This window comes from Danio rerio, chromosome 1 (assembly GCF_049306965.1).
Source record: "Danio rerio strain Tuebingen ecotype United States chromosome 1, GRCz12tu, whole genome shotgun sequence".
Taxonomy (NCBI): Eukaryota; Metazoa; Chordata; class Actinopteri; order Cypriniformes; family Danionidae; genus Danio; species Danio rerio.
The window spans coordinates 57,176,176-57,202,306 of record NC_133176.1 but is presented as its reverse complement, the minus strand read 5'-3'; the positions used below and the strand labels follow the sequence as shown (position 1 = coordinate 57,202,306).

At 36.7% G+C, this 26,131-nt stretch overlaps 1 protein-coding gene across 1 annotated transcript; it reads left to right on the top strand.

Annotated features, from left to right (window-relative positions):
• On the top strand, positions 1 to 24,766 carry akt3b (v-akt murine thymoma viral oncogene homolog 3b). The gene is made up of 15 exons (XM_001923419.9): positions 1 to 270; positions 6,221 to 6,387; positions 6,649 to 6,774; positions 8,041 to 8,152; positions 8,711 to 8,855; positions 10,457 to 10,588; positions 12,561 to 12,626; positions 13,330 to 13,398; positions 17,393 to 17,515; positions 17,641 to 17,769; positions 17,945 to 18,043; positions 19,606 to 19,721; positions 20,010 to 20,097; positions 20,867 to 20,969; positions 21,127 to 24,766. The coding sequence occupies exons 2-15, from the start codon at positions 6,342 to 6,344 to the stop codon at positions 21,210 to 21,212; spliced, it is 1,440 nt and encodes a 479-aa protein (XP_001923454.3). The 5' UTR covers positions 1 to 270; positions 6,221 to 6,341; the 3' UTR covers positions 21,213 to 24,766.
• The last annotated feature ends 1,365 nt before the right edge of the window (positions 24,767 to 26,131 follow it).

Sequence of the window (26,131 nt, the reverse complement as noted above, 5' to 3'; positions counted from 1 at the left end):
GTAGTAGGATACGGGTAAATTCGAGTGCTGGAGACGGGGTGCGCCGTCACCGCGCTTTCTGCATCGGGTTACGCCATTCATCCAGGGTCATTCGGTTCACCGGGGTAACGAAGATGATGATGGCCACATCACGGGCGCGCGTGCCTCCGTTTTCCTCATGACCGACCGACCGGCGGCGGCAGCAGCAGCATTATCTGCGTGCGGGTTTGGGTTTGTCTCACACCGGGCTGGCGCGGAACCGATCCCACCGTCTGGCGGAGCGTCTGCCAGGTACTGTTGTTGTTTATTTTTTCCTCCATCATCGAGCAGCATCCCGGGCAAGGCCGAGCATCCGCGCCGGAGCATCACTGGTCGCGGCGGCCAGTGATGCTCCGGCGCGGATGCTCGGCCTTGTCCGGGATGCTGCTCGGACGCAAGACACCCTTATTTATTTATCTCTCCAAATCTATTTTGATCTCAATCAGCGCAACATTGCGTTTTAAACGCATCCAAACCACACGCTGAGATGCGTGGTGCTGTTATTATTGATGCGCGTCCACCATTTTACGCATTTCGGCCAAACAGAAAACAAGAGCGCGCACGTTTCACATCCTCCTCCAGCATAAATGCATGTGTGTGTTTGTATTGTTATCAGACAACCGTGTTTCGCACAGACACTCGTGTGTTGGTGTGTGACTGTATGTGTGTGTGTGTGTGTGTTATAGGCACGTTTGTTCATGTTCATGATGAGCTGTCAGTTCTGCTGTGTGTATGTGTGTGTGCCTGTTTATTATGATGGCGATAGATTATATAACTGAAGCTCAAAATGACACAAAAGCCACTGCTTCATTGTGTTTATTGTGACTCGTCATGTTAATTGCTGTCACATCACTGTGTGTGTGTGCGCGCGCGCGCGTGCGTGTGTGTGTGATGTCCAACCGTGTCCGCCATTGTTTTTGTTGACATTGGTTTGGTGGCTGCTGTCGTACATCTCGTTTTTTTTGATAACGGAATTAGGCGTTGATTTTATTAATCATTATGTTCAAATGAGTTTCTTAAACGTAGAATGTGGTTTTGTTTATTTAATTTAATCAAATGTTGTGTTTTTATATAAGAATTAAGATTAAGTATGGTGAAACTGGGAAAAATGCTTTATGGGGAAAAGCGTGTATTATTACAATGTTTTCTTATTTATTCATTACTTGACTTGTATAATTAATTATTAATCTTTTTTAACAAAATTTGTGTGCTGTAATCAGGAAGCCATTTTGTTGTCATGTGACAAGAAAAACAAAACAGAGAGCTGCTTTAGACTGCTTTAAATATCACATATTGTGACCTTTTTATGAAATTTCATGCTTAGATTAGGGAGAGCGAGTCTTAATATTTTACCTTAAGTTGATTTATGTGTTTTTCCTTCAATATTTGGTATTCGGCTTGAACATAATATTGAAGCTTTATAAATATAGAATCTGAAATATAACCTTTATAAATGCATATTTCAGGTACAAGTAAAAATAATCATACAATGTATGCAAATGTTATTTTTTTAAATGATAAATGCATTATAATTACTCTTTTTCTTGACATCCTTAACATATGTATAATGCTACTCAAGCAGACGTCATGTGTGATGATGGTGCGCAGGCTTTTTTTATTATTCATGGTACAAAATGATGTCATGTATTGATAATGTAAGACAGTGATGCTGTAGGTTATGGTGAACTCTTTAATGTAGAACAGCAAATAGATGTTTATTAATTAAAAATAGATCAAACATGAACGTGCAACTGTTCTTCTATGTACCAGTGCTATTTTATAATAGATTAGTTGGATCAGAAGATTATAAGATTGTAATATTTATTCAGAGTTGCATGTGTTCGATTGTGAGGCTGATTCTCAGGTCCTAAATAATACAGTTTTGATTTTGTAAGTCAATTTTAAAGTTAATTTTAAAATCGGCAAGAAATCCAAATTTACAGTGTTTATTTTGCTAGCTCATATTCTTATTTTTGAGGTGAATAATTAACCCATGCAAGTTAATCTACTGAAAAAACAGTTTGTTTTGGTAATCTTTAATAAAATTCTGGTATTTAGCTTCCGCATTTCAAGTGGCGATACTTCTGTTAACGTCAATCTGAAGGCTTCCATAGCAACTTTTAACTTTTACGCCCCTTTTACCGTTAGTTTGCTATGAGGGAATGTCACACAAAAAGAAAGCCCCGGCCCTACTCAATAGTCAGATTCAGCTGGAACTACATCAACATACTAAAAGTATCAGCAACATCAGGTTCATGCGGACTTTAAGGTTATATGTTTGATGATGCAGTTAAAATGTAGAGATCTATGTTTGATTTTAAGGTAATTAAGAAGTTAATTTTGCTCATATTCTTATTTTTAAGGTGAATAATTAATCCCTGCAAGTTAATACACTGAAAGAAAACAGTTTGTTTTGGTAATCTTTATTCAAATTCTGGTATTTTGTTTCCGCATTTCAAATGGCGATATTTCTGTTAATGTTAATCTGAGGGCTTCCATAGAAACCGCATATTAATATTTTTAACCACGCCCCTTTTACCGTTAGTTTGCTATGAGGGAATGACACACAAAAAGAAAGCCCCGCCCCTACTCAATAGTCAGATTCAGATGGAATTAACATACTAAAAGTATCAGCAACTTCAGGTACATGCGGACTTTAAGGTTATATGTTTGATGATGCCGTTAAAATGTAGAGATCTAGGTTTGATTTTAAGGTAATTAAGAAGTCAATTCCCTACTAAAAAACAGCTTAAACCAGCCTAGGTTGGTTGGCTGGTTTAAGCTGGTCGACTAGGCTGGTTTTAGAGGGGTTTTGGCCATTTCCAGGCTGGTTTCCAGCCATTTCCAGCCTGGTCTTAGCTGGTCAGGCTGGGACATGACCAGCAAACACCAGCTTGACCAGCCTAGACTGGCTGGGAGCCCAGCCCAAACCAGCTATGTCCAGCTTAAACCAGGCTGGTCAAGCTAGTTTTAGCTGGATTTAGCTGGTCATTTTCCAGCCTGACCAGCTAAGACCAGGCTGGAAATGGCTGGAAACCAGCCTGGAAATGACCAAAACCCCTCTAAAACCAGCCTGGTCAACCAGCTAAAGCCAGCCAACCAGCCTAGACTGTTTTAAGCTGGATTTTTCATCAGGGTTTTTTATATTCTTATATATTTCTATATTCTTTCCATATTCTTATTTTTAAGGTGAATAATTTATCCCTGCAAGTTAATGCACTGAAAGAAAACTTGTTTGTTTTGGTAATCTTCATTCAAATTCTGACCATTTTGCTTCCGCGTTTGGATTGGCGATCCTTTTGTTGTCAACTTTAAGTCTTCCATAGCAACTGCATATTAATATTCTTAACCACACCCCTCTTACTGATGGTTTGCTATGAAGGAAAGCCCCATCTTCTACTCAATATTCCAATTCAGTTGGAGGTACATCAACAAACTGTAGGAAAAGAATCAGCAACTTCAGGTTCATGCAGGCTTTAAGGTTATATGTTTGACCATGCAGTTAAAATGTAGAGATCTAGGTTTGATTTTAAGGTAATTGAGAAGTTTATTTTGTTCATATTCTTATTTTTATGTTAAATATTAAATCCGTGCAAGTTAATCCACTGAAAAAAACATGCATGTTTTGCTAATCTTCAATCAAATTCTGACTATTTGCTTCCCAGTTTGGATGGGCGATCCTTCTGTTGACGTCAATCTGAGGGCTTCCATAGCAACTGCATATTAATATTCTTATCAACATACTGAAATAAAAGCAATACAAGAGATCTAGGTTTGGTTTTAAGGTAATTGAGAGGTTGATTTGATGTTTTATTGATTGTATATTGTTTGTATTTCTAGTGTTCAGTGGTAGAGATGATACTTGAGATTCATTCTGAGCATCTGATGTTGATTTAAGATGTTCTTTTAAAGGATGAATTCACCAAAAAAGGAAATTTGGTTATTAATAATTGCTCACCCTCAACTGTTGTTCCTTCATTCATCTTTGGAACACAAATTAAGATATTTCAGATGAAATCAAGAGCTCTATCATCCTCCATAGACAGCAATGGTCCTGAGACCATTAGAAGTCCACATATAGTTCACAATCGGGATCTCCTGCCACGCTTGTAATATAAGAGAACATTTAATGAAATAAAATGAATGCCAATTAGGCATGGGATGATAACCGTTTTCAAGGTATACTGAGGTTTGGAAACAGCAAGGTTTTAAAATCTTCTGCTTTACCGTACCTAAGGTTTCTGTAAGATTTAAGATTATCTTCAGCGGAAAAGATATCCAAAGATGCCGTTTTAACTTGTCAGGAAATCTGTGTCTATGAAACAAATGAAGACAGCAGAAGTCAATGATTTAATGAAATTATTTAGCCTGACATGTTTACTGCTGCAAAATATTTTAAATGTTTCTCAAAATAAAATATATATTGTGTTTAAAGGGGAAAATGCTTTTCAGACATTTAAAAAGAATATATTATCTTACTGTCAGAATCTTATACCGGCCCATACCTAATGCCAATGCATTTCAGCCTTTGGAAAGTTTGTATTTGATGTGTTTTGGTGTTTCCTGTGAGGGCTGGTTTAGGGGTTGAGGGGGAGAATATAGAGTCTGTATACTAGTATAAAAGCTGTTACATCTATGAGAATCCCTGTAATGACAGCTGTACATGTGAGTGTGTGTGCGCGCACAGGTTTATGTGGTTTATAGGGACACAAAGTTGATATTATCATTTATTATTGGTTTATCTGTTCCTTATTATTATTATTATTATTATTATTATTATTATTATTATTTATTTTTCACTTTATTTATATAATATTTATTTTTTGTTCAGTGTTGTTGTTATCTTTTAATTTTTTTATTTGTTTATTTACTGGTTTCTTTTTTGGTTTATTATTATTATTATTATTATTATTATTATTATTACTATTATTTTTATTATCATTCATTCATTCATTTTCTTGTCGGCTTAGTCCCTTTATTAATCCGGGGTCGCCACAGAGGAATGAACCGCCAACTTATCCAGCAAGTTTTTACGCAGCGGATGCCCTTCCAGCCGCAACCCATCTCTGGGAAACATCCACACACACATCCTCACACATACCACAAACATTTTACCCTACCCAATTCACCTGTACCGCATGTCTTTGGACTGTGGGGGAAACCGGAGCACCCGGAGGAAACCCACGCGAAGGCAGGGAGAACATGCAAACTCCACACAGAAACGCCAACTGAGCCGAGGTTCGAACCAGCGACATTCTTGCTGTGAGGCGACAGCACTACCTACTGCGCCACTGCCTCGCCCGCTTTTCAGACATTTAAAAAGAATATATTATCATACTGTCAGAATGTTATACCGGCCCATACCTAATGCCAATGCATTTCAGCCTTTGGAAAGTTTGTATTTGATGTGTTTTGGTGTTTCCTGTAAGGCAGGGGTGCTCAATCCCCTACCTTCCTGCAGATTTCAGATGCTACCCATATCAAACACACCTGAACCAATTAATTAGGACCTGAACACCATGTGATAATTACAGGCAGGTGTGTTTGATATGGGTAGCAACTGAAATCTGCAGGAAGGTAGATCTCCAGGAACAGGATTGAGCACCCCTGCTGTAAGGGTTGGTTTAGGGGTTGAGGGGGAGAATATAGAGTCTGTATACTAGTATAAAAACTGTTACATCTATGAAAATCCCTGTAAATACAGCTGTATATGTGAGTGTGTGTGTGCACAGGTTTATGTGGTTTACAGGGACACAAAGTTGTTTTTGACAGGGGTATGGCCTAGTTGTTCTCCATTGAGGTTGTTTAAAGAGACGCACCTCGTGTCCCTGTAATACGAAATGCTTAAAAATAATACTCAACGAGGTCATTTTGCACTCAGAATTGGCCACAGGTTTCTTGCCAGATTTGTTTTAGGGGTAGGTGTGAGGTATAATAAGTGTTTCATACTGTATACAATACACTACGCCTATAGAGTGTCCCTGTAAACCATGTATACAAGAATGTGTGTTTGTGCATAAGCCATCGCCTCAGCATCCAGTGTGTGAGAGGAAGAGAAGGCCACGGAAGAGGCGGGAGAAATTTCCCTGCTCCTAACAATGACTTTATTTCTCATGGAAGTGTGTGTGTGTGTGTGGGAGAGGGCCGCAAGCGGAAGAGAATGACCCGTGTGTGTTTTCTCTCCTCTGTTGTTTCCTTCCAGGCTGAGTCACCACTGGAGTGTCTGAAGGGTCGCGAGAAAGTGAAGGAGGAGACATTACATCACTGCGGGCTGAGAGAGAGAGAGCGGCACACGAGCACTGACCTCTGACCCCGGAGCCAACATGAACGACCTGAACGTCGTGAAAGAGGGATGGGTGCAGAAAAGAGGTGAGAAACTAACTTTGATTTACATGTTGATGGTCAGCAATTCAATATGTGAGGGATAAAGTACATCCAGGAGGTCGTTATTGCAGAATAAAGCTCGACAGGTCTATCATTGTCAAATCTTCAGCAGTTAATCGTGACAAGAACATTTGCTATCATAATAAGCCTAGTTCATGAGTTATAATAACAGGACTGTAAATATTGCATGTTGTCTTCTGCATGTTTTATTGTATGCAGGTTTTAATCATTTAATTGCTTGTACAGGTGAGTACATTAAGAACTGGAGGCCGCGGTACTTCCTGTTAAAGACGGACGGCTCGTTTATTGGCTATAAAGAGAAGCCGCAGGATGCAGATCTGGCGTATCCGCTCAACAACTTCTCTGTCGCCAGTGAGTCGCTCTCATTATCAGACTCCTTTTTCAGGGGAATCAACATGTTGAATGGCTCTCAGACTATAAATATGTGCTGATGCTAATGTTTTCAAAAGACTTTCAGATGTAAGGGTCTGTTTGCAAGGGACTGTCTCGAAAGTATTAAATAAATATGATAAAGTTAGACTATATATATATATATATATATATATATATATATATATATATATATATATATATATATATATATGTAAAATATAGATATATAGATGTATATAGAAAAGAGAACAGATAGGAGTCACTAAAATATAGAAAAAAATCCTTGAATTTAATTATTAAAAAAATTTGTATTAATAAATATAATAAGTATTATTATTATTATTATTAATCCTACTGCTATTATTATTTATTTATTTCTTGGTTAATTTACTTATATTAATTCTTTATTATTATTATTACAATCTGTTATTATTATTGTTACTACAACTATAATAGTAATAATATTTATAATAATATTAATAATAATAATAATTATTATTAATAATATTTATATTTTTTTCTCTGTTTAATTTGTAATCATTATTTTTTATTAGTTTATTTTTGATTTTATTATTATAATTATTATCATCATTTATTATTGGTTTATCTGTTCCTTATTATTATTTATTGATTGATTTATTTATTTTTCACTTTATTTATATAATATTTACTTTTTGTTCATTATTGTTGTTATCATTTAATATTTTTATTTGTTTATTTATAGTTTTTTTGTTTATTATTATTATTATTATTACAACAGTAATTTTATGAGATGTTTTATGAGAATTTTTCATCATTATACTTATAATAATTATTATTATAAGTATTATTATCATTATTATTATTAAGTATTATTTGTTTATCTGATAATTTTTTTATTTATTACTATTATTATTTATATATTTTTCAAGTAATTTTTTTGCTTTGTTATTATCATTTAATATTTATAATTTATTCATTGGTTCTTTTTTGTTTATTATTATTATTATTATTATTATTATCATCATCATAATCCTAATCATCATTTTCATCACTTTTTTTCTGATCATGAAATCGATGTTTCGTTTGTTAATTGCATCAGATCAGTTTGCTGTTCTCCAGATCCGTGACTCACTCAGTTCAGTCAAAGCAAACGGAATCATCATGCGTGATTTCATCAGAGCGAGCCTGAATCTGTAATAAGAGACGACGAAACTGTTATTCCACATAAACAAGCGTGTGTGTTTTGCTGTTGTGTTTGGTCAGAGTGTCAGCTGATGAAGACTGAGAGACCGAAACCAAACACCTTCATCATCAGGTGTCTGCAGTGGACCACTGTGATCGAGCGCACCTTCCATGTCGACACGCCAGAGGAGAGGTAAAACACGCTAAAACACGCAAGCTAGCCAACCAATGAGGATGCAGTCAACAACTGAATAACATTTACAGGGCATGGAAATCCTTGATGATTGTATCTAGTGTATTGAAGGTTTAAATAGTGCATATATTGTGGATGAAGTGCTTGAAAATGTAATTGTTGCTTTTATAATAATTTATCCTAGTAAATAGTTAATAAAAATGATATATTCAATAATTAATTAGTTGTTTTGTATTGAGTGAAAAGCACATACATGCTAAATACATAAATGCTTTGAACACATAATAGTAAACATGTATATATAACAGATGAATGATAAATAAATAACATCACTTAATGATAATAATAATAATAATAATAATAATGTTTGGACTGTGGGGTAAATGGGAACACCCGGAGAAAACCCACAACAACACTGGGAGAACATGCAAACTGACCCAGCTGGTACTCGCACCAGTGACCTTCTTGCTTAGAGGCAACGGTGCTAACCACTAAGCCACCGTGTCGCCCTCTGATGCATATCGGCTAATTGAATTATTCTTTTTTTTTTTGAACCAGGGACGAGTGGGTCGAGGCCATTCAGATGGTGGCAGACAAGCTGGCCAAACAGGAGGAAGAAGGAATCCTGTGTAGCCCAATTTCTCAGATTGAAAACGTCAACGAGGAGGAGATGGACACGTCAACCAGTCATCACAAACGAAAGGTAGACTCTCTGCCAGGAGCAGAAGCGTTGTACCTTGAGGTTCACAGGGATCGTGAACCTGAGAAATTAAAAAAGTTTTGAGCAGCAGTCGGCACTCTAAGCTAATTGTTTACAGCAGAAGATGCGCTAGGCTAGTTTTCAACAGAAAAAGGTGCTCTAGGGCTAATTTTGAAAAGCAGACAGCGCTTTGGGCTAGTTTTGAACAGCAGATAACGCTCTAGGCTAGTTTTATTAAGCACATTTTGAACAGCAGATGACACTAGGCTAGTTTTGAACAGCAGGTGAAGCTCTAGGCTAGTTTTGAACAGCAGGTGAAGCTCTAGGCTAGTTTTGAACAGCAGAAGATGCTCTAGGCTAGTTTTGAACAGCAGACGGTGCTCTATGCTAGTTTTGAACAGCAGAAAGTGATCTAGGCTAGTTTTGAACAGCAGATGGTGCTCTAGGCTAGTTTTGAACAGCAGATGGTGCTCTAGGCTAGTTTTGAACAGCAGAAGGTGCTGTAGGCTATTTTTGGACAGCAGATAACGCTCTAGGCTAGTTTTGAACAGCAGATGGTGCTCTAAGCTAGTTTTGAACAGCAGAAGATGCTCTATGCTAGTTTTGGACAGCAGATAACGTTTTAAGCTAGTTTATAACAGCATATAAAGCTCTAGGTTAATTTTAAACAGCAGAAGATGCTGTAGGCTAGTTTTGAACAGCAGATAACGCTCTAGGGAAGTTTTGAACAGCAGATAACACTCTAGGCTAGTATTTTTTTTAGCTCATTCTAAATAGCATTTGGCACTCTAGGCTAGTTTTGAATAGCAGTTGATGTTCTAGGCTAGAGTTGAAGGCTAGTTTTGAAAAAGTTTTGAGTTTGTTTTGAAAAGCTTACAATGCTCTTGGCTAGTTTTTAACACCAGATGGTGCTATAGGCTAGTTTTGAACAGCTGATTGAGCTCTAGGCTAGTTTCAAACAGTAGATGGCGCTTTAGGCTAATTTGGTACTGCAGAAGATGTTTTAAGCTAGTTTTGAACAGCAGAACACGCTCTAGGCTAGTTTTTTAACAGCAGAAGACATCCACAGTAAATAGATAGTGCTTTAGCCTAGAGCACCATCTACTTTTCAAAACTAGCCTAGAGCGTCTTCTGCTGTTCAAAACTTGCCTAGAGCGTCTTCTGCTGTACAAAACTAAGCTAAGGATTAAGATTTTTGAAAATCTCAGAATTGATGCAGAATTGATTTCTTTAAAATATCCTGTAAGTTTATTAAATCAGCACGTTGTCGTTACTCTAAAATTAGCTTATTTTTAAGGCTGGAATGCTCTACTCTATGATGTAATATGGGGAGTAAGCCACACCTCCACAGAAGATTGACACCTGCTTCTACTTCACTGCCCGTTTAGCCTAATTAATATGCAAAACTGTCAGCCAATCAGAGCAGTGGGTGTTTTCTTCTCACTCTAAAATCTCATTCTAATGAGGGTCAAAAACAGGCCATAAAATAGTCAATTACTAAAAATCTGTGTGGACCTCAGAGAACTGTACAATATAAACAGCATGTAGTAGTTGATGACCCATTTAACATACATGCTCATTCATGTGGTTCTCGTCTCTGACAGACAATGAATGACTTTGACTATCTGAAGCTGCTGGGTAAAGGCACGTTCGGGAAGGTGATTCTGGTGCGAGAGAAAGCCAGCGGCACGTATTATGCAATGAAGATCCTGAAAAAGGAGGTTATTATTGCCAAGGTATGAAATCCTTTTTACTTGCTACTAATTAAATTATCACAATTGTATTTAAGCAACTTTTTTAATTAGCATGTCTGAAATGTAATCACTTGTTTTAGTCAATTTAATCACCGCTCCCAATGCTGTTTAAAATCCCCATGAATCTCAATGCATAGACAAATTAAACTAATTAAATCTATTAATTATAATAAACTATTATTTTAATTATTTCGCCCCATTCACACGGGGCTTCAACGTCAAGGCTTCCCATTCACTTTGAATGGGTGACGTCAGGCGTTGCCGAACTGCATTGTGGATTTGTCGGCGCTGCTTCAGAGGCGTTGCTCGCTGCAGAAGTTGGGACTAGCTCAACTTTTCAAGCGCCGACTGAAGCGTCAGCCAATCAGATCGCTGTATGCAAATACACCAGTTAGACAGTGGCCTATTGCTGACTGAATTTCATTGGCTGACGCTTCTATGACGATCGCGTTAGCCCCAACTTCAGACACACCCTTCAGTCAAGCGTTGACGTTGAAGCCCCGTGTAAATAGGGCGTTAGAATTAGGGCCTTTTATCTGTATTAAAAAATATATATATATGTTAGCTTTGTAAAGTTTTCAAAATGACATTTAGTTAAATTGAATTACTCTGCAATAAATAAATAAATAAATAAATAAATAAACATTGACCAAAACATGAAAAAACATTTTAGACCGATGACCTCATATTTTTTCCCAGAGATGGGTTGAGGCTAGAAGGGCATCCGCTGCGTAAAAACTTGCTGGATAAGTTGACGGTTCATTCCGCTGTGGCGACCCCGGATTAATAAAGGGACTAAGCCAACAAGAAAATGAATGAATGAATGACCTCATATTTTATACATGCCCTATACTGTCTTTAGTTTAATTCATTGTTTTATGTGCTATCGTCCTGTTAAATAATCTTCTTTAGTTGAAAACCAGAATTAATCTGCAAAATATATTTGTATAACAAACAAAAAATACCATTACTCCTCTTCTCCGAATTGAGTTGTACAAAAATATTCACCCTTTGGTACATTTATTTACTGCGATTCAATTCAATTAATGTTTATATAATAATGTTGTGTCAAAGCAGCTTAACATAGAAGTTTCATAGTATCCAGCTATCTATAAGTGTTTATAAATATTTTATTATACATGTTTGTATGATACCTATATGTTTTCATACCTATAAATACATGTAATTAAATTTCTTTAAAATGAAACGCAATCCCTTACTTTACTTTTTCAGCATATACAGCAGGGAAAAGAAGTATTGAGCACGTCACCATTTTTCTCAGACCACATATTTCTAAAGGTGCTGTTGACTTAAAATTTTCCCTGGATGTTGGTAACAACCAAAGAAATCCATGTATGCAAATAAAACCAATCTAATTTGTTCACAAGTCAAGTTATGTATAACAATATGAAATGATGCAGGGGAAAAGTATTGAACACATGAAGAAAGGGAGGTGTAAAAAGACATGGAAAGCCCAGACAGCAGCTGAAATCTCTCAGTAGTTCTTCAACAACCCTGTACCCTTCCTCAATGTAAATGAATATCAGCTGCTTCAGTCCAACGTCTACATTAGCAGGAGGATGAAGATGAAACCAGAGTGGACATTTCAGCAAGACAATGATCCAAAACACAGCCTAGCAGACTCTCAAATGCGTTCAGAGAAAGAAAACCAAGTTGTCATTTCATTGTTATTACACACAACTTAGTTTTCAGATTTTTTTTGTTTGTTTTATTTTTAAGTTTGTATTGTTTGAGTTTTTACCAAAAACTGGTTCAACTTCATGTCAACAGCAAGAAAGAAATATTAGAAATATTATTCCTAGGAAAAAACATGACGTGTTCAATACTTATTTCCCCCACTGTATATAAATCCGGCGCTCTGAGGACAGATGGAACAGAGAAACTATGAACGTCACATTACATGAAGATCTCAAACTGTCTGTCTGTTTTTCAGGATGAAGTTGCTCACACACTCACGGAGAGCAGAGTTTTGAAGAACACTAGGCACCCATTTCTAACTGTGAGTGACCTCATGATTTTAATAAATATATACAGTTGAAGTCAGAATTATTAGCCCCCCTGAATTATTAGTGCCCCTGTTTATTTTTTCACCAATTTCTGTTTAATGGAGGGAAGATTGTTTCAGCACATTTCTAAGCATAATAGTTTTAAAAATTTATTTCTAATAACTGATTTATTTTATCTTTGCCATGATGACATTTAATATTATTTGACTAGATATTTTTCAAGACACTTCTATACAGCTTAAAGTGACATTTAAAGGCTTAACTGGGTTAATTAGGTTAACTAGGCAGGTTAGGGTAATTAGGCAAGTTATTGTATAATGATGGTTTGTTCTGTCGATTATTGAAAAAAAAATTGCTTAAAGGGGCTAATAACTTTGTCCCAAAAATGTTTTTAAAAAAATTAATAACTGCTTTTAATCTAGCCAAAATAAAACAAATAAGACTTTCTCCAGAAGAAAAAATACTATCAGACACACTGTGAAAATGTCCATGCTCTGTTAAACATCATTTGGGAAATATTTAAAAAAATAAGATAAAATCAAAAGGGGGCAAATAATTCTGACTTCAACTGTATATTTTGGGTAAATCCTGCTTAAATCAAACTGCCATCAGCCATTTAAAATCAACATCATTTTGTTTTGACCTGAGATTCAAATGGAAAGCTTGTTTATTAATTGTTCGTCTTTCTTCCTGCAGTCACTGAAGTATTCCTTTCAGACGAAGGATCGATTATGTTTTGTTATGGAGTATGTGAATGGAGGAGAGGTAACATGATTCTTTCTTTTAGACTTTCACATCAACTTTCTCTCCAGAGTTTAAGCTTTCTTTCTGTCTTTTCAAAGTGTTTTTTACATTTCTAAAGCTGAGATTTTTATTCTCTTAGTTTTTTAAAAGTTTTCTTTTAATCTTTATTTTTAAATGTCTTCAGGCTTCAGAATTGTTCATTTCTTTCTCTCTTGTGACAAGGTTCTTACACCTTTTCCAACTTCAAACTCCAGCACTTTTCAAGCACTTTCAAGCTGCATTTGTATGCTTTTCCAGCAATTCATAACCACGGTTATTTACCTTTATATATGTTGTATGTACTTTTTCACATTTATGGCACGTTCCATTGAGCCATTTTAAAAAACACAATATGACATTTCAACTTAAATTCTTGAGTACTTTCGAGCATAGATTTATTGGGATAGTTCACCCAAAAATGATAAAAATAAATAAATAAATAAATAAATAAAAAAAGTTCAGTTATTGGATGAAGTATGTTTTTAAGTTTGGTCTCTTTCTACTTAAAGTTTATATCTCATGAAATAAGCTTACAGTCAGATTTTGTTTGTGTGTAGTACCAAACTTTCATGATCAGTCGTTCATGATATTTCATGTGCATTGTTATTGTTTTTACAGTTATTGGATTGGTATTTCAGGTGCAAAGATGCATTATGGGTGAATGTCTCCTAAATACATGGAAAGCTAATCGTGCCAAAACAATCTGAATTTAAATTGTGTTAATTTGAATTCTTAAAAACTTAAAACTGTATTTTTACATGCCCAATATCTGCAGTCTTTGAATTCAGAACCCCAAAAAAATCAGAAGTTCTATAAAAACCTGACTTAAAAAATTAAGTTGTCTTAAATTTCAGATGTTTAATGATCAAGTTAAGAAATACAAATTCAAAACATTTCTAATAGCTTATAATCAGTATTATTAACTTACATTTGTTAATAATTCAGTTGAACACACTTCAAATTCAGATTGTTTTGGCTTATTATTAGCTCCATAAATACGCGCATGCGGTGAACATTTTGCAATGAAAACTGATCGCACGACAACAATATATGCACTCGCACATATGCTCCCAAATATATTTTGAGGTCACATAGATAAAATTGTGCGAATATGCAACCAAAACAGTCACAATTTCAAACCCTGCAAATATAAATTCAAGCAGGTTCAAGCACTTTTCTAAGCTTGAAAACACTATATAAAAAATCAAGCATTTTCCAGGATTTCCAGCACCCGTAAGAACCCTGTTGTGACTATTTGAACTTTTCTTTTTGAACATTCAGCCTTTTTACTCGACGTCTCTCTTTATTTCAGTGTTTTTGTTTCTTCCTCGGAGCGTGTGGGAATGATGCAGTAATGATATAAAAGGGCAGCATTTATAATAAACTGAACTCGTAACACTGATGACTCGTGCTGATGTCATCATCATATCTATATGATGTAATCAAATGTCAGACTGTTTTTCCATCATCTGAGTCATTTACTCTGGCATGGCTGATCTCAGAAATGAACTTAAACATAGAAGCTACATCTTAAAGATCCATTATTATTTTATTATCGAAAATAGCTGTTAACACAAGCACTTTGAGAACATTACTGAAAGATTGTAGCATAATTGAAAGATAATATAATAGTTGTTGGCAGCAAGGGGGCTCAGTGGTTAGCGCTGTCGCCTCACAGCTAGAAGGTTGCTGGTTTGAGTCCCGGCTGCGCCAGTTGGCATTTCCGTGTGGAGTTTGCATGTTCACCCTATGTTGGCGTGGGTTTCCTCCAAACACATGCGCTATAGGTGAATTGGTTGAAACTAAATTGTCCGTAGTGTATGAGTGTGTGTGTAAATGTGAGAGTGTATGGGTGTTTCTCAGTACTGGTTGCAGCTGAAAGGGTATAACATATGCTGAAATAGTTGGCGGTTCATTACGCTGTGGCGACCTCTGAAATAGAAACTAAGCTGAAGGATAATGAATCCCTGAATGAATAATAATTGTTGCATTAGCCATTGGAGATTATGATTTTGTAAATTAGATATTTGACAATAAAGTGATTTATTGATCATATGTTATAATATTTTAAGGATAATATATTAAAGGGGAGCCTTTTTCACAAGATGTAAAATAAGTTTCTGATGTCCCTAGTGTGTGTGTGTGAAGTCTCAGCTCAAAATACCACACACACAATCTTAAATAACGCTTTGAAACTGCTTCTTGTAGGTTTTTGATGCTAATTGTGCCATTTTAGCGACTGTCGCTTTAAATTCAATTGAGATTTTCAAGAGGGCGGAGCTTTGTGGCAGATTCAAAACTGTAGTGGCGGACGGCTGCTTCTCACTTAAGGCTGTTTATTCTAATTAGGGAGAAATGGTCACTAATGGGCGGGGCTTTCCCCCTCTGATGACACGCACAAAGGCAGAATGTCAATCAAAGTGTTTTTCCAGAGTTTTTATCATGATTATAAAAAATAGACTTGCATATTTACTATTAGAAGCTGGTTATATTCACACACTGAAGCAACACAAATGTATTTAAACCCCTTATAATATTTTTTTTTCTCGCATAACAGGTCCCTATGCTAAGCAACACCCCTTTAACAGTTAGTGAAAGATGATAGAAGCGCAAAATCAAAGTCACGCCCCCTAATTAATATTCATTATTAGTTGGAAATATATTATCATTCTGAAATATAAGTCTGCAATAATAATTGATTTGTTTTTATCTTTGTCATGATGACAGCAAATAATATTTGACTCGATATTCTTCAAGATACCAGTATTCAGCTTAAAGTGACATTTACAGGCTTAACTAAGTTAATTAGGCAGGTTCGGGTAATTATTGTATAAAAAAAAAGTTATTGTATAATGATGGTTTGTTCTGTACACTACTGAAAACAAATATTGCTAATAATAATATAAGGGGCTAACAATATATAACACCTTAAAATGGTGTTTAAAAAATTTTAAACTTTTTCTTGCCAATATAAATCAAATAAGACTTTCTCCAGAAAAAAAAAAAAAACATTTTAGGCTTGGGCGGTATCCAAATTTTGATACCGTCAAACCTCCTCCCTATTTTACCCCGGTATTCGGTATTACCGTGCATAATAAAAAAAAGATGACGTAAGGCTCAGACAGCGTCACCAAACTGTTGGCTTGTGCCTAAATCATTTAGAAACTGAATACCGTATATGCGACCTGAGGTTCGCGGTCACCTGTTTGTCTTGTTCGTATTAGAGATCTGTGTGGGACAAACACACAGAGAGCGCTAGAGAGACGCACAGCACCACACTCTCTCTCTCTCTCTCTCATTCACACACACACACACACACACAGAGCGAGAGAGAGAGAGAGAGACGCACAGCACCACACTCTCTCTCTCTCTCTCTCTCTCTCTCTCTCTCATTCACACACACACACACACACACAGACACAGACAGAGCGAGAGAGAGAGACGCACAGCACAACACTCTCTCTCTCTCTCTCATTCACACACACACAGAGCGAGAGAGAGAGACGCACAGCACCACACTCTCTCTCTCTCTCTCTCTCATTCTCACACACACACACACACACACACAGAAAGAGAGAGAGCACCAAGCGACACACAGACAGCATGCTCTCTTATTTACACAAACACACACATACACATACACTGCAGGTGACTTGGTGCGCGACTCAATCTTACCTTACGTCTCTCTCTCTCTCTCTCCTCCACACTGTCCCGTCATGACAATCACGCATACGCTTTTGTAGGCATTAAATAAATAACACTTATTATTTCATACTTGTCTCCTATTGAAGTGCATTGTTTTTATGACGGTATAGCGGTATTGAAACTGACACCGTTGCTATTTTTAGATCCCGCGGTATACCATATTACCGCCCAAGCCTATTAGACATACTGAGAAAATTTCCTTGCTCTGTTAAACATCACTTGGGAAATATGTCTGCTTTCTTAAGGTTGTTCTTCTCATTCGTTGTTGCAGTTGTTTTTTCATTTGTCGAGAGAACGAGTGTTTTCGGAGGACAGAACCCGATTCTACGGCGCTGAGATCGTTTCCGCGTTAGATTACTTACACTCAGCGAAGATTGTTTACCGAGACCTGAAGGTGAAAAAACAGTGACACACACATCATAACATGCATCAGAAACAGTATCTTTAGCATTGTTAGTTGACCTGAAGATAATGAACGTGTGTTTATATATATGTGTGTGTGTGTGTGTGTTCCTCCAGCTGGAAAACCTGATGTTGGATAAAGACGGTCACATAAAGATCACTGATTTCGGCCTGTGTAAGGAGGGCATCACGGACGCCGCCACCATGAAGACGTTCTGTGGGACCCCGGAGTATTTAGCCCCTGAGGTATGGCTGGGTGCTTTATCTGTTTGAATGCAGCACTGGAAATATATACGTACACAAACACAATAACACAAGCACACTCACTCATTCTTATAAACACTTATTCTCACTCTCTCTCACTCACTCACTCACTCACAGTAATGTTCTGCATGCCGTGGTATTCTGTGTTCTCTCTCAGGTATTGGAGGACAATGATTACGGTAGAGCCGTGGACTGGTGGGGTCTAGGAGTCGTCATGTATGAGATGATGTGTGGACGTCTGCCCTTTTATAACCAGGTATGAAACACTGCAGTAGCTCATGCTGAATAATGGGGGGAAATTATTATTTCATCAAAATTACAGTAATATTGTGAAGCATTATTACTCATCAAAATTAGAGTTTTATATTTGAATGAAAATTTCACAGGAGGGATAATAATATGATGGAAACATGCTGTTTTTCTCATTTTTTGGGGGGGAAATTGTAAAATGGAAATACCTGGTAACATACACTCATCAGCTGCTTCATTAGGTGCACCTCACTAGTGCCGGGTTGGACCCCTTCTTGCCTTAATCCTTCATGTCAGAGATTCAACAAGATACTGGAAATATTCCTCAGAGATTTTGCTCCATATTGACATGATAGCATCACACAGTTGCTGCAGATTTGTCGGCTGCACATCCATGATGCGAATCTCCCATTCCACCACATCTCAAAGGTGCTCAATTGGATTGAGATATGGTACTGTGGAGGCCATTTGAGTACAGTGAACGCATTGTCATATTCAAAAAAACAGTCTGAGAAGATTCCTGATTTATGACATGGGGCGTTATCCTGCTGGAAGTAGCCATCAGAAGATGAGTCCACAGTGTTTATAAAGGAATGGACATGGTCAGCAAATATACTCAGGTAGGCTGTGGCGTTGACACAATGCTCAATTGGTACTAATGGACCCAAAGTGTGCCAAGAAAATATTCCCCACACCATTACACCACCACCACCAGCCTAAACCGGTCTTACAAGGCAGGATGGATCCATGCTTTCATGTTGTTGATGCCAAATTCTGACCCGACCATCCGAACGTGACAGCAGAAATGGAGACTCATCTGGCCAGGCAACGTTTCTCCAATCTTCTATTGTCCAATGTTGGTGAGCCTGTCTGAATTGTAGCCTCAGTTTCCTGTTCTTAGCTGACAGGAGCGGCACCCGGTGTGGTCTTCTGCTGCTGTAGCCCATCTGCCTCAAGGTTGGACATGTTGTGTGTTCAGAGATGCTCTTCTGCAGACCTCAGTTATATCGAGTGCTTATTTGAGTTACTGTTGCCTTTCTATCAGCTGGAACCAGTCTGGCCATTCTCCTCTGACTTCTGGCATCAAGAACACAGAACTGCCGCTCACTTGATATTTTCTCTTTTTTGGACCATTCTCTGTAAACCCTAGAGATGGTTGTGCGTGAAAATTTCAGTAGATCAGCAGTTTCTGAAATACTCAGACCAGCCTGTTTGGCACCAACAATCATGCCACATTCAAAGTCACTTAAATCCTCTGTCTTTCCGATTCTGATGCTCCGTTTAAACTACAGCAGATTGTCTTGACCATGTCTACATGCCTAATTGCATTGAGTTGCTGCCATGTGATTGGCTGATTAAAAATTTGCGTTAACAAGCAGTTGGTCAGGTGTACCTAATAAAGTGACCAGTGAGCGTATCTGTATTAACTGCAGCTTTTATTCACTTTCATGCATCCTTGCTGAATAATCGTAATTATTTCTGTAATAGAAGGTTTTTTGTGGTGCAGACTAGATTATATTCATTGTCTGTTGTCAAAAGCATTGTTAATTTATGCTGATGTTTCTTCAGGATCACGAGAAGCTGTTTGAGCTGATTCTGATGGAGGAGATCAAATTTCCCAGAACTCTCTCTGCTGATGCTAAGTCTTTACTGTCTGGCTTACTCATCAAGGACCCCAATAAGAGGTCAGTGAGGGTTTATATCAGGACTGTGCTCTGTCCATTCCTCTTTTAACACATTTCTAATCCATTTTAACCCTTAATTTAAATTTAGGATCAAGTTATTTGAGCTTGAGCCCAAACAGCTTTCCTTTAGTTTAAAAATTGGTTCCCTTCATCTCATCGAAATAAGAGTTTGAGCGTTCATCATTACCCATCTATATTCGCATGAAACAATCTGGGCTTGATTTGGTTGTTCTTGATTTGGTATGTTAATCGTAGGATATAAATAATCTGTTTGTTTATTATCCAAAGGCTCGGAGGAGGCCCGGATGATGCTAAAGAAATCATGAGACACAGTTTCTTCACGGCGCTGGACTGGCAGGACGTCTACGACAAAAAGGTACACTTGCAATGGAGGACAACAAGATGGAAAAATGAGCTGAGGAAAAAGTGACGATGTTCTGAGGCACTGTTTACACTAATGCGTTTTCGTTTTAATATGCATATGTTTTCGAGTTCTCGAGCGCCGAAAACGGAGCGTTTCGAAAACGCTGGAGAGGCCTTTTTCATTCTAAAACGCTGCTGCTCTGTCTCAGTGTGTATGAGGGAAAACGGAGACATCTGAAAACGGATGCAGGACTGCTGAGATTCGCTACCTGATTAGGGCTTTTGTATCATTGCGTAGCCTTCCCTTATTCGTCAAGCCACTATCACATGACTATAACACATGGCTTTAACGCTACCGAAAGACAGTACTGTAAACAACAACATGGACACAGAACGGGAGCAAAACAAAATCTAATTGTCATTACCGCAATAAAAAATCTGTTGTATTTTACATTAAAAACAAGCATTTTAAAAAAATTCTTAAGAGTCATTTTGCTTTGCAATATTATTTTCATGACGTTTTTTTGCTAAACGATGATTGTCGTAATGCAAAAAAATCTAATTGTCATTACCACAAAAAAATGAAATGATGATTATCATAATGCAACAATGTCATTACCGCAATAAAAAACATAATTTCGCATTAAGAAAAGGCTGAGTTTTAGGCTCAATTAGGCTTGTTGTGCTGGTTAGTGAGGTAATAGTCTGAGAAAAACATTGAACCCCAAACTTTACGACAATTTTACGTCATGTCTATTAAACACTTTGTGTCTCTCCCACAGCTGGTGCCGCCATTCATGCCCCAGGTCTCTTCAGAAACAGACACCAGATATTTCGACGAGGAGTTCACAGCGCAGACCATCACCATCACTCCTCCAGAGAAATGTAAGTCTTTTGTTGCAGGAACAGGAAGTCGCATGTGTGCACGTTATAAAATCGCCGCCATATTTCTTCATAGCGCTGAGTGTATTCCATAATTGCTGGGAAATACCTTTTTATGGGTAGCATAGAATAACCCGTTTCCCTCTCTTCCTCTCTGCAGATGATGAGGACGGGATGGACGCGGCCGATAGCGAAAGGAGACCACATTTCCCACAATTCTCGTATTCGGCCAGCGGGCGGGAGTGATGTTATCAAAAAGCGCCCTGCGTAGCCATTCTAGAAAGAGCCCCCTCTCTCTATCTCTCTCCGATTATTACCGATAGTCATAGCGAGTCATTTACGTTGCTTTCTGTTCGTTTTCATTTTTGGTTTCACGTGGGACTTAAAAGGGGTTTTGCACAGTTGGGTGAGACTTAAACTAGTCGACCCACATTAAAAAAAAGTCTTGTACACTTTCAGCTTGTTGTTTACAGATCATGGACAGTGTTTTCTGGGGGGGGGCGGTATGATCAGTATTGTTGAAGACCCGGAGCATTTTTGTTTTGTTTTTATTTTGCACTTGTTTAAAAGAGCCGCTGTGGGGAACAAACCAAAAATGTTGCCTTATGTGTGTGGATCTCATCAGACAGACGGACGGACGGACGGACAGACAGACGTGTAGTTTGGGTTTTTAGACGCAGCAGTAGATCTGTTCCTGTGAGGCTCACCCGGTTTCATTTTGTTCCCGATTTTTAACACACAGGCAAACACACACACATACAGAAATCCTCCGTCTGAGAGTCTCAGTCCTTGCTTTTGCTTTGGGTATAAAAACGAACACTAAGGAAGCAGGGAAAGTGTGACACTAGTGTTAATATTTCTGTTTGTTTTTTATCCTCGCGCTCTTGATTATGAAGGTTTCAGTTCAAACACACAGCCGTACAACAAACTGCCGTTACTGTAAAAGTCTCTCAGGCTATTCAGAGCACAAGTGTGAATCTCACGAAACGCAGCCGAAATCTATTATATTTTGCATGGGAAAAAAAGCATGGTTTTAGGATCATTTAAGGATCATTTTGTATTGCAACTTTATTTTCATAACAGTTTTCCGCTGAATGATCATTGCCGTAATACAACACAATCTAATTGTCATTACACACACACACACAAAAAAAAAATCTGTTGTATTTTTTATGAAGAAAAAGCAAAGTTTTAGGATCATTTAGGGTCATTTTGCATTTTAATATTATAATTTTCTGCTAAATGATCATTGCCGTAATGCAAAAAAATCTAATTGTCGTTACCGCAATAAAATAGATTGTATTTTGCATTAAGAAAAAGCATTTTTTTAGGCTCATTTAGGGTTGTTTTGCATTGCAATATTATTTTCATGATCATTTTCTACTAAATGATCATTGCCGTAATGCAACAAAATCGAATTGTCATTACCGCAATAAAAATCTGTTGTATTTTGCATTAAGAATAAGCATTGTTTTAGGCTTATTGCTCACTGCTAAATTTTGATAGCCGTAATTCAACAAAATCTCATTGTCATTACCGTAATAAAAAGAAATCCACTATATTTTGCATGAACAAAAGCACATTTTTAGGCCCATTTACGATTGTTTATAGCTCAGTATTACTTTTATGACAATTTTCTGCTAAATGATCATAACCACAAAATCAAATAATCGCATTTTGCATGAAGAATAGGCTCGTTTTGTCGTTAATTTAAGGTTGTTCTGCATTGCAACATTTTTCTTCGTAAATGATCATTACCGTAATGCATCGAAAAATCTTTCTCATTACCAAATAAAGAAAAAATATGACATTATTTAAATGAACTAATAATGTAATAAATGTAAACTGTGGTAGGGTGACACAGTGGCTCAGTGAATAGCACTGTCACCTTACAGCATGAAGGTCACTGGTTTAAGTTTGGGCCAGTTGATGTTTTAGTGTGGAGTTTGTGGTGCTACGGTTTCCCCCACAATCCAAAGACATGCGCCATAGGTGAATTGAATAAACTAAATTGGCCATAGTGTAGTATGTGATAGTGTATGGGTTTTTCCCAGTACTGAGTTGCTGCTGGAAAGGCATCCGCTGTGTAAAACATATGCTGGAATAGTAGGCGGTTCATTCCGCTGTGGCGACCGCTGATAAATAAGGGACTAAGTCGAAGGACAATAAATAAATGTAAACTAACCATATTTTAATTTATGTTACGGTATTGAGAAATTGCAGGAGTATGATTGTCATATAAAAAAGATTTGATTTTGGTAAATACATGAACTAACATTGTAAACTGCAGCCATATTTTCTTTTCCGTTACGGTAATGAGAATTTGCAGGCGCATGATTGTCGTAAAATGCCACAACTTAAACATAATATTGGTCCAAACAAATAGACTTAATTTTGGTGAATACATGAACCAATAATGAACTAATAATGAAACATTGTAATCTGTGGCCATATTTTTTTTATGTTACGTAATGAGAATTTGCAGGTGCATAATTGTCATAAAATGCCACAACTTAAAAATAATATCGGTCCGAACAAAGTGATTTGATTTTGGTAAATACATGAACATTGTAAACTGCAGCCATATTTTCTTTTACGTTACGGTAATGAGAATTTGCAGGAGCATGATTGTCGTAAAATGACAAAACTTAAAAAATAATATCGGTCCAACCAAATCAATTTGATTTTGGTTAATACGTGAAGTAATACTGAAACACTGTAAACTTTGTCCATATTTTCTTTTCCATTACGGTAATGATAATTTGCAGGTGCATGATTGTCGTAAAATGCCACAACTTAAAAATAATCAGTCCAAACAAAGTGATTTGATTTTGGTAAATACATGAACGAACATTGTAAACTGCAGCCATATTTTCTTTTACGTTACGGTAATGAGAATTTACAGGAGCATGATTGTCATAAAATGCCACAACTTAAAAATAATCAGTCCAAACAAATAGACTTGATTTATTATTCTTTTTGACATGTTTTCGTGAGATTCACTCACACAAATCAACCCACCGACGGGGTGAAATCGTCTGCGTTTCTCCTCCACTGTCGGCGTTTTTCTCTCAGCAGCACAGAACGAGAGCAGCGCCTCCTCAACATGTACATACAGATATTATTACCGCGATTTTTCCCGAACTCATCCTGTGCAAATCTTACGGACGCGCAATGTCTGCGCTTGAATCACAGACTCATTATATGTGCAACTGAGCCATGCAATACCAGTGTGAATGACCCTCCGTGTGTGATGTACATATGCAATGCCTTCTGTTTGCCCGAGACGAGACACAAAAAAACAAAAAAAACAAACAAAAAACAAACACGTCCCGAAGTGGAAACTGCCGTTTTTTTTCTTCATAGCGAATGAAATGAGTGTGTCTGCGTGATCGTTGGGTAAAGTTTGCGTTGTTTTTCTTCACGCTGTGACGCATTCGGTCAGGCTAACGGGAAAATCCTCATTAGGTTTTCTAATGTTGACTGAGTTTTGTTTTAGTTTTGTTTTCATTATTATTATTTTGGTTGGGTTTCCGCGTATTTTTGTACTATAGATGTAATTTAGTTGTATTTATTTTCGTATGTTGGGACGAAGAACGCTGTCGGCCGCGTTTTATGAAGTGCTCTCTCTCCCTCATTATTTTTTTATACCTTTCCTTTAGTCGTTTTTGCCTGTTTTTTTTTTTTGTTTGTTTGTTTGTTTTCATACCAAAACATTAGAGCAAGTGCCCTGTAGAGGCCACTTGCGTCGCCATTTGGTAGTATTTATTTTAAGTTATATTAAAATGTTCAAATTTCAACACAATGACTCCATGTGGTGTTTCTAATTACATTTTTTTTTTCATTTAACCCTTGTGCACTGATCAAATTTCAGGATGAAAATATCCACTAAACTGCTTTAAAATGCATCAGATAACCTACATGGAGTAAAAAGAAAACAAAGACTGTGTATTTTTAAATAATATTATATTTTCTATATATATTTTTTAGATTTATATAATTGTTATATTGAAAATATGACATTTTGTGTGTTAAATGAAGTGACATCTATTATAAATTTGGCAAAGAGGTAAAATTCTGTAATTGTCTCAACATTTAGTAGTTTTGATCAGGACTGAGGTTGATTAACAGATTTATGCAAAATAAATAAAAAAAAAATATTTATCTGATGCATTTTTACGGCAGTTTAGTGGATGTTTTCATCCCAAACATAACGAAAAAGGGGATGTACATTTGCCCAGCGTGTATTGAAATCCTTAAAAATTTCAGACAACACAGACAAAGTTGTGGCCAAACTAAGACTCAAAATCCCCCCAGAGTGGATGAAGAAATCCCCAACAGTACATAAGGGTTAATAACATTTATTATGTTTCCCTGGACCACAAATCCAGTTTTGAATAATCAAAACACAGAAAATCTGCTTTAAATATGTCAGAAAGAAGTTCTTAGCAATGCATATATTAGTAACAGAAAATTATGTTTTGATATTTTTAAAGTAGGTAATTTGCTAAATTTCTTCATGATCTTAATATTGTAGTGATTTTTGGCATAAATAAAAAATATAATGTTGACTTTTTAATACATTTACAATGTATTTTTTGGCTATTCCTACAAATATTACTGGGCAACTTTATACTTGTGCTCCAGAATTTCAAGAAAAGCCTAAATATTAAATTACACATTTGTATTTTTAATACAAATAAAGGTCTAAAATTATGCTTATTTAAAATATATAAATATCAGTAATTCATATCATTTCTAAAAAAAAATATGGCGTTTGAGTAACGAAGTTTGCGGCTTGCCATATTTTGAGACAGATAATGCTTGAAAATTATTTATTGGAAAACTATAAGTCTGATAATCCTGAAAAGATATAGCAACACAATCTAATGCAGAACACAGCTTCTGGCCAATTTTGGGGCTTGTATAAGTATTTTATATGCCAGTATTATTCAAATGTAATATTTAACTTTTTTTTTATTCAAACATTATAAATCTTATCGGCATGAAGAGATTTACCAACAATTTTGAATGCCGAAGACACATCTAGACCAAAATTTGGGCCTTGTAGCACAAACAGCCTAGGAGGAGATAGGTTTGGTTTCGAGGACAGAGTAGTTTAACTCAGTCTACCTCAAGCCAACATAATAATAATACTATGTATA

What these genes read in the sequence shown, in the direction of transcription:
- akt3b (XM_001923419.9), top strand. Translation starts at nt 6,342, where the DNA reads ATGAACGACCTGAACGTCGTGAAAGAGGGATGGGTGCAGAAAAGAG. An exon ending in AGGAGGTTATTATTGCCAAG is followed by an intron (nt 10,589 to 12,560) that starts GTATGAAATCCT and finishes TCTGTTTTTCAG; the next exon opens with GATGAAGTTGCTCACACACT. An exon ending in CTAGGCACCCATTTCTAACT is followed by an intron (nt 12,627 to 13,329) that starts GTGAGTGACCTC and finishes TTCTTCCTGCAG; the next exon opens with TCACTGAAGTATTCCTTTCA.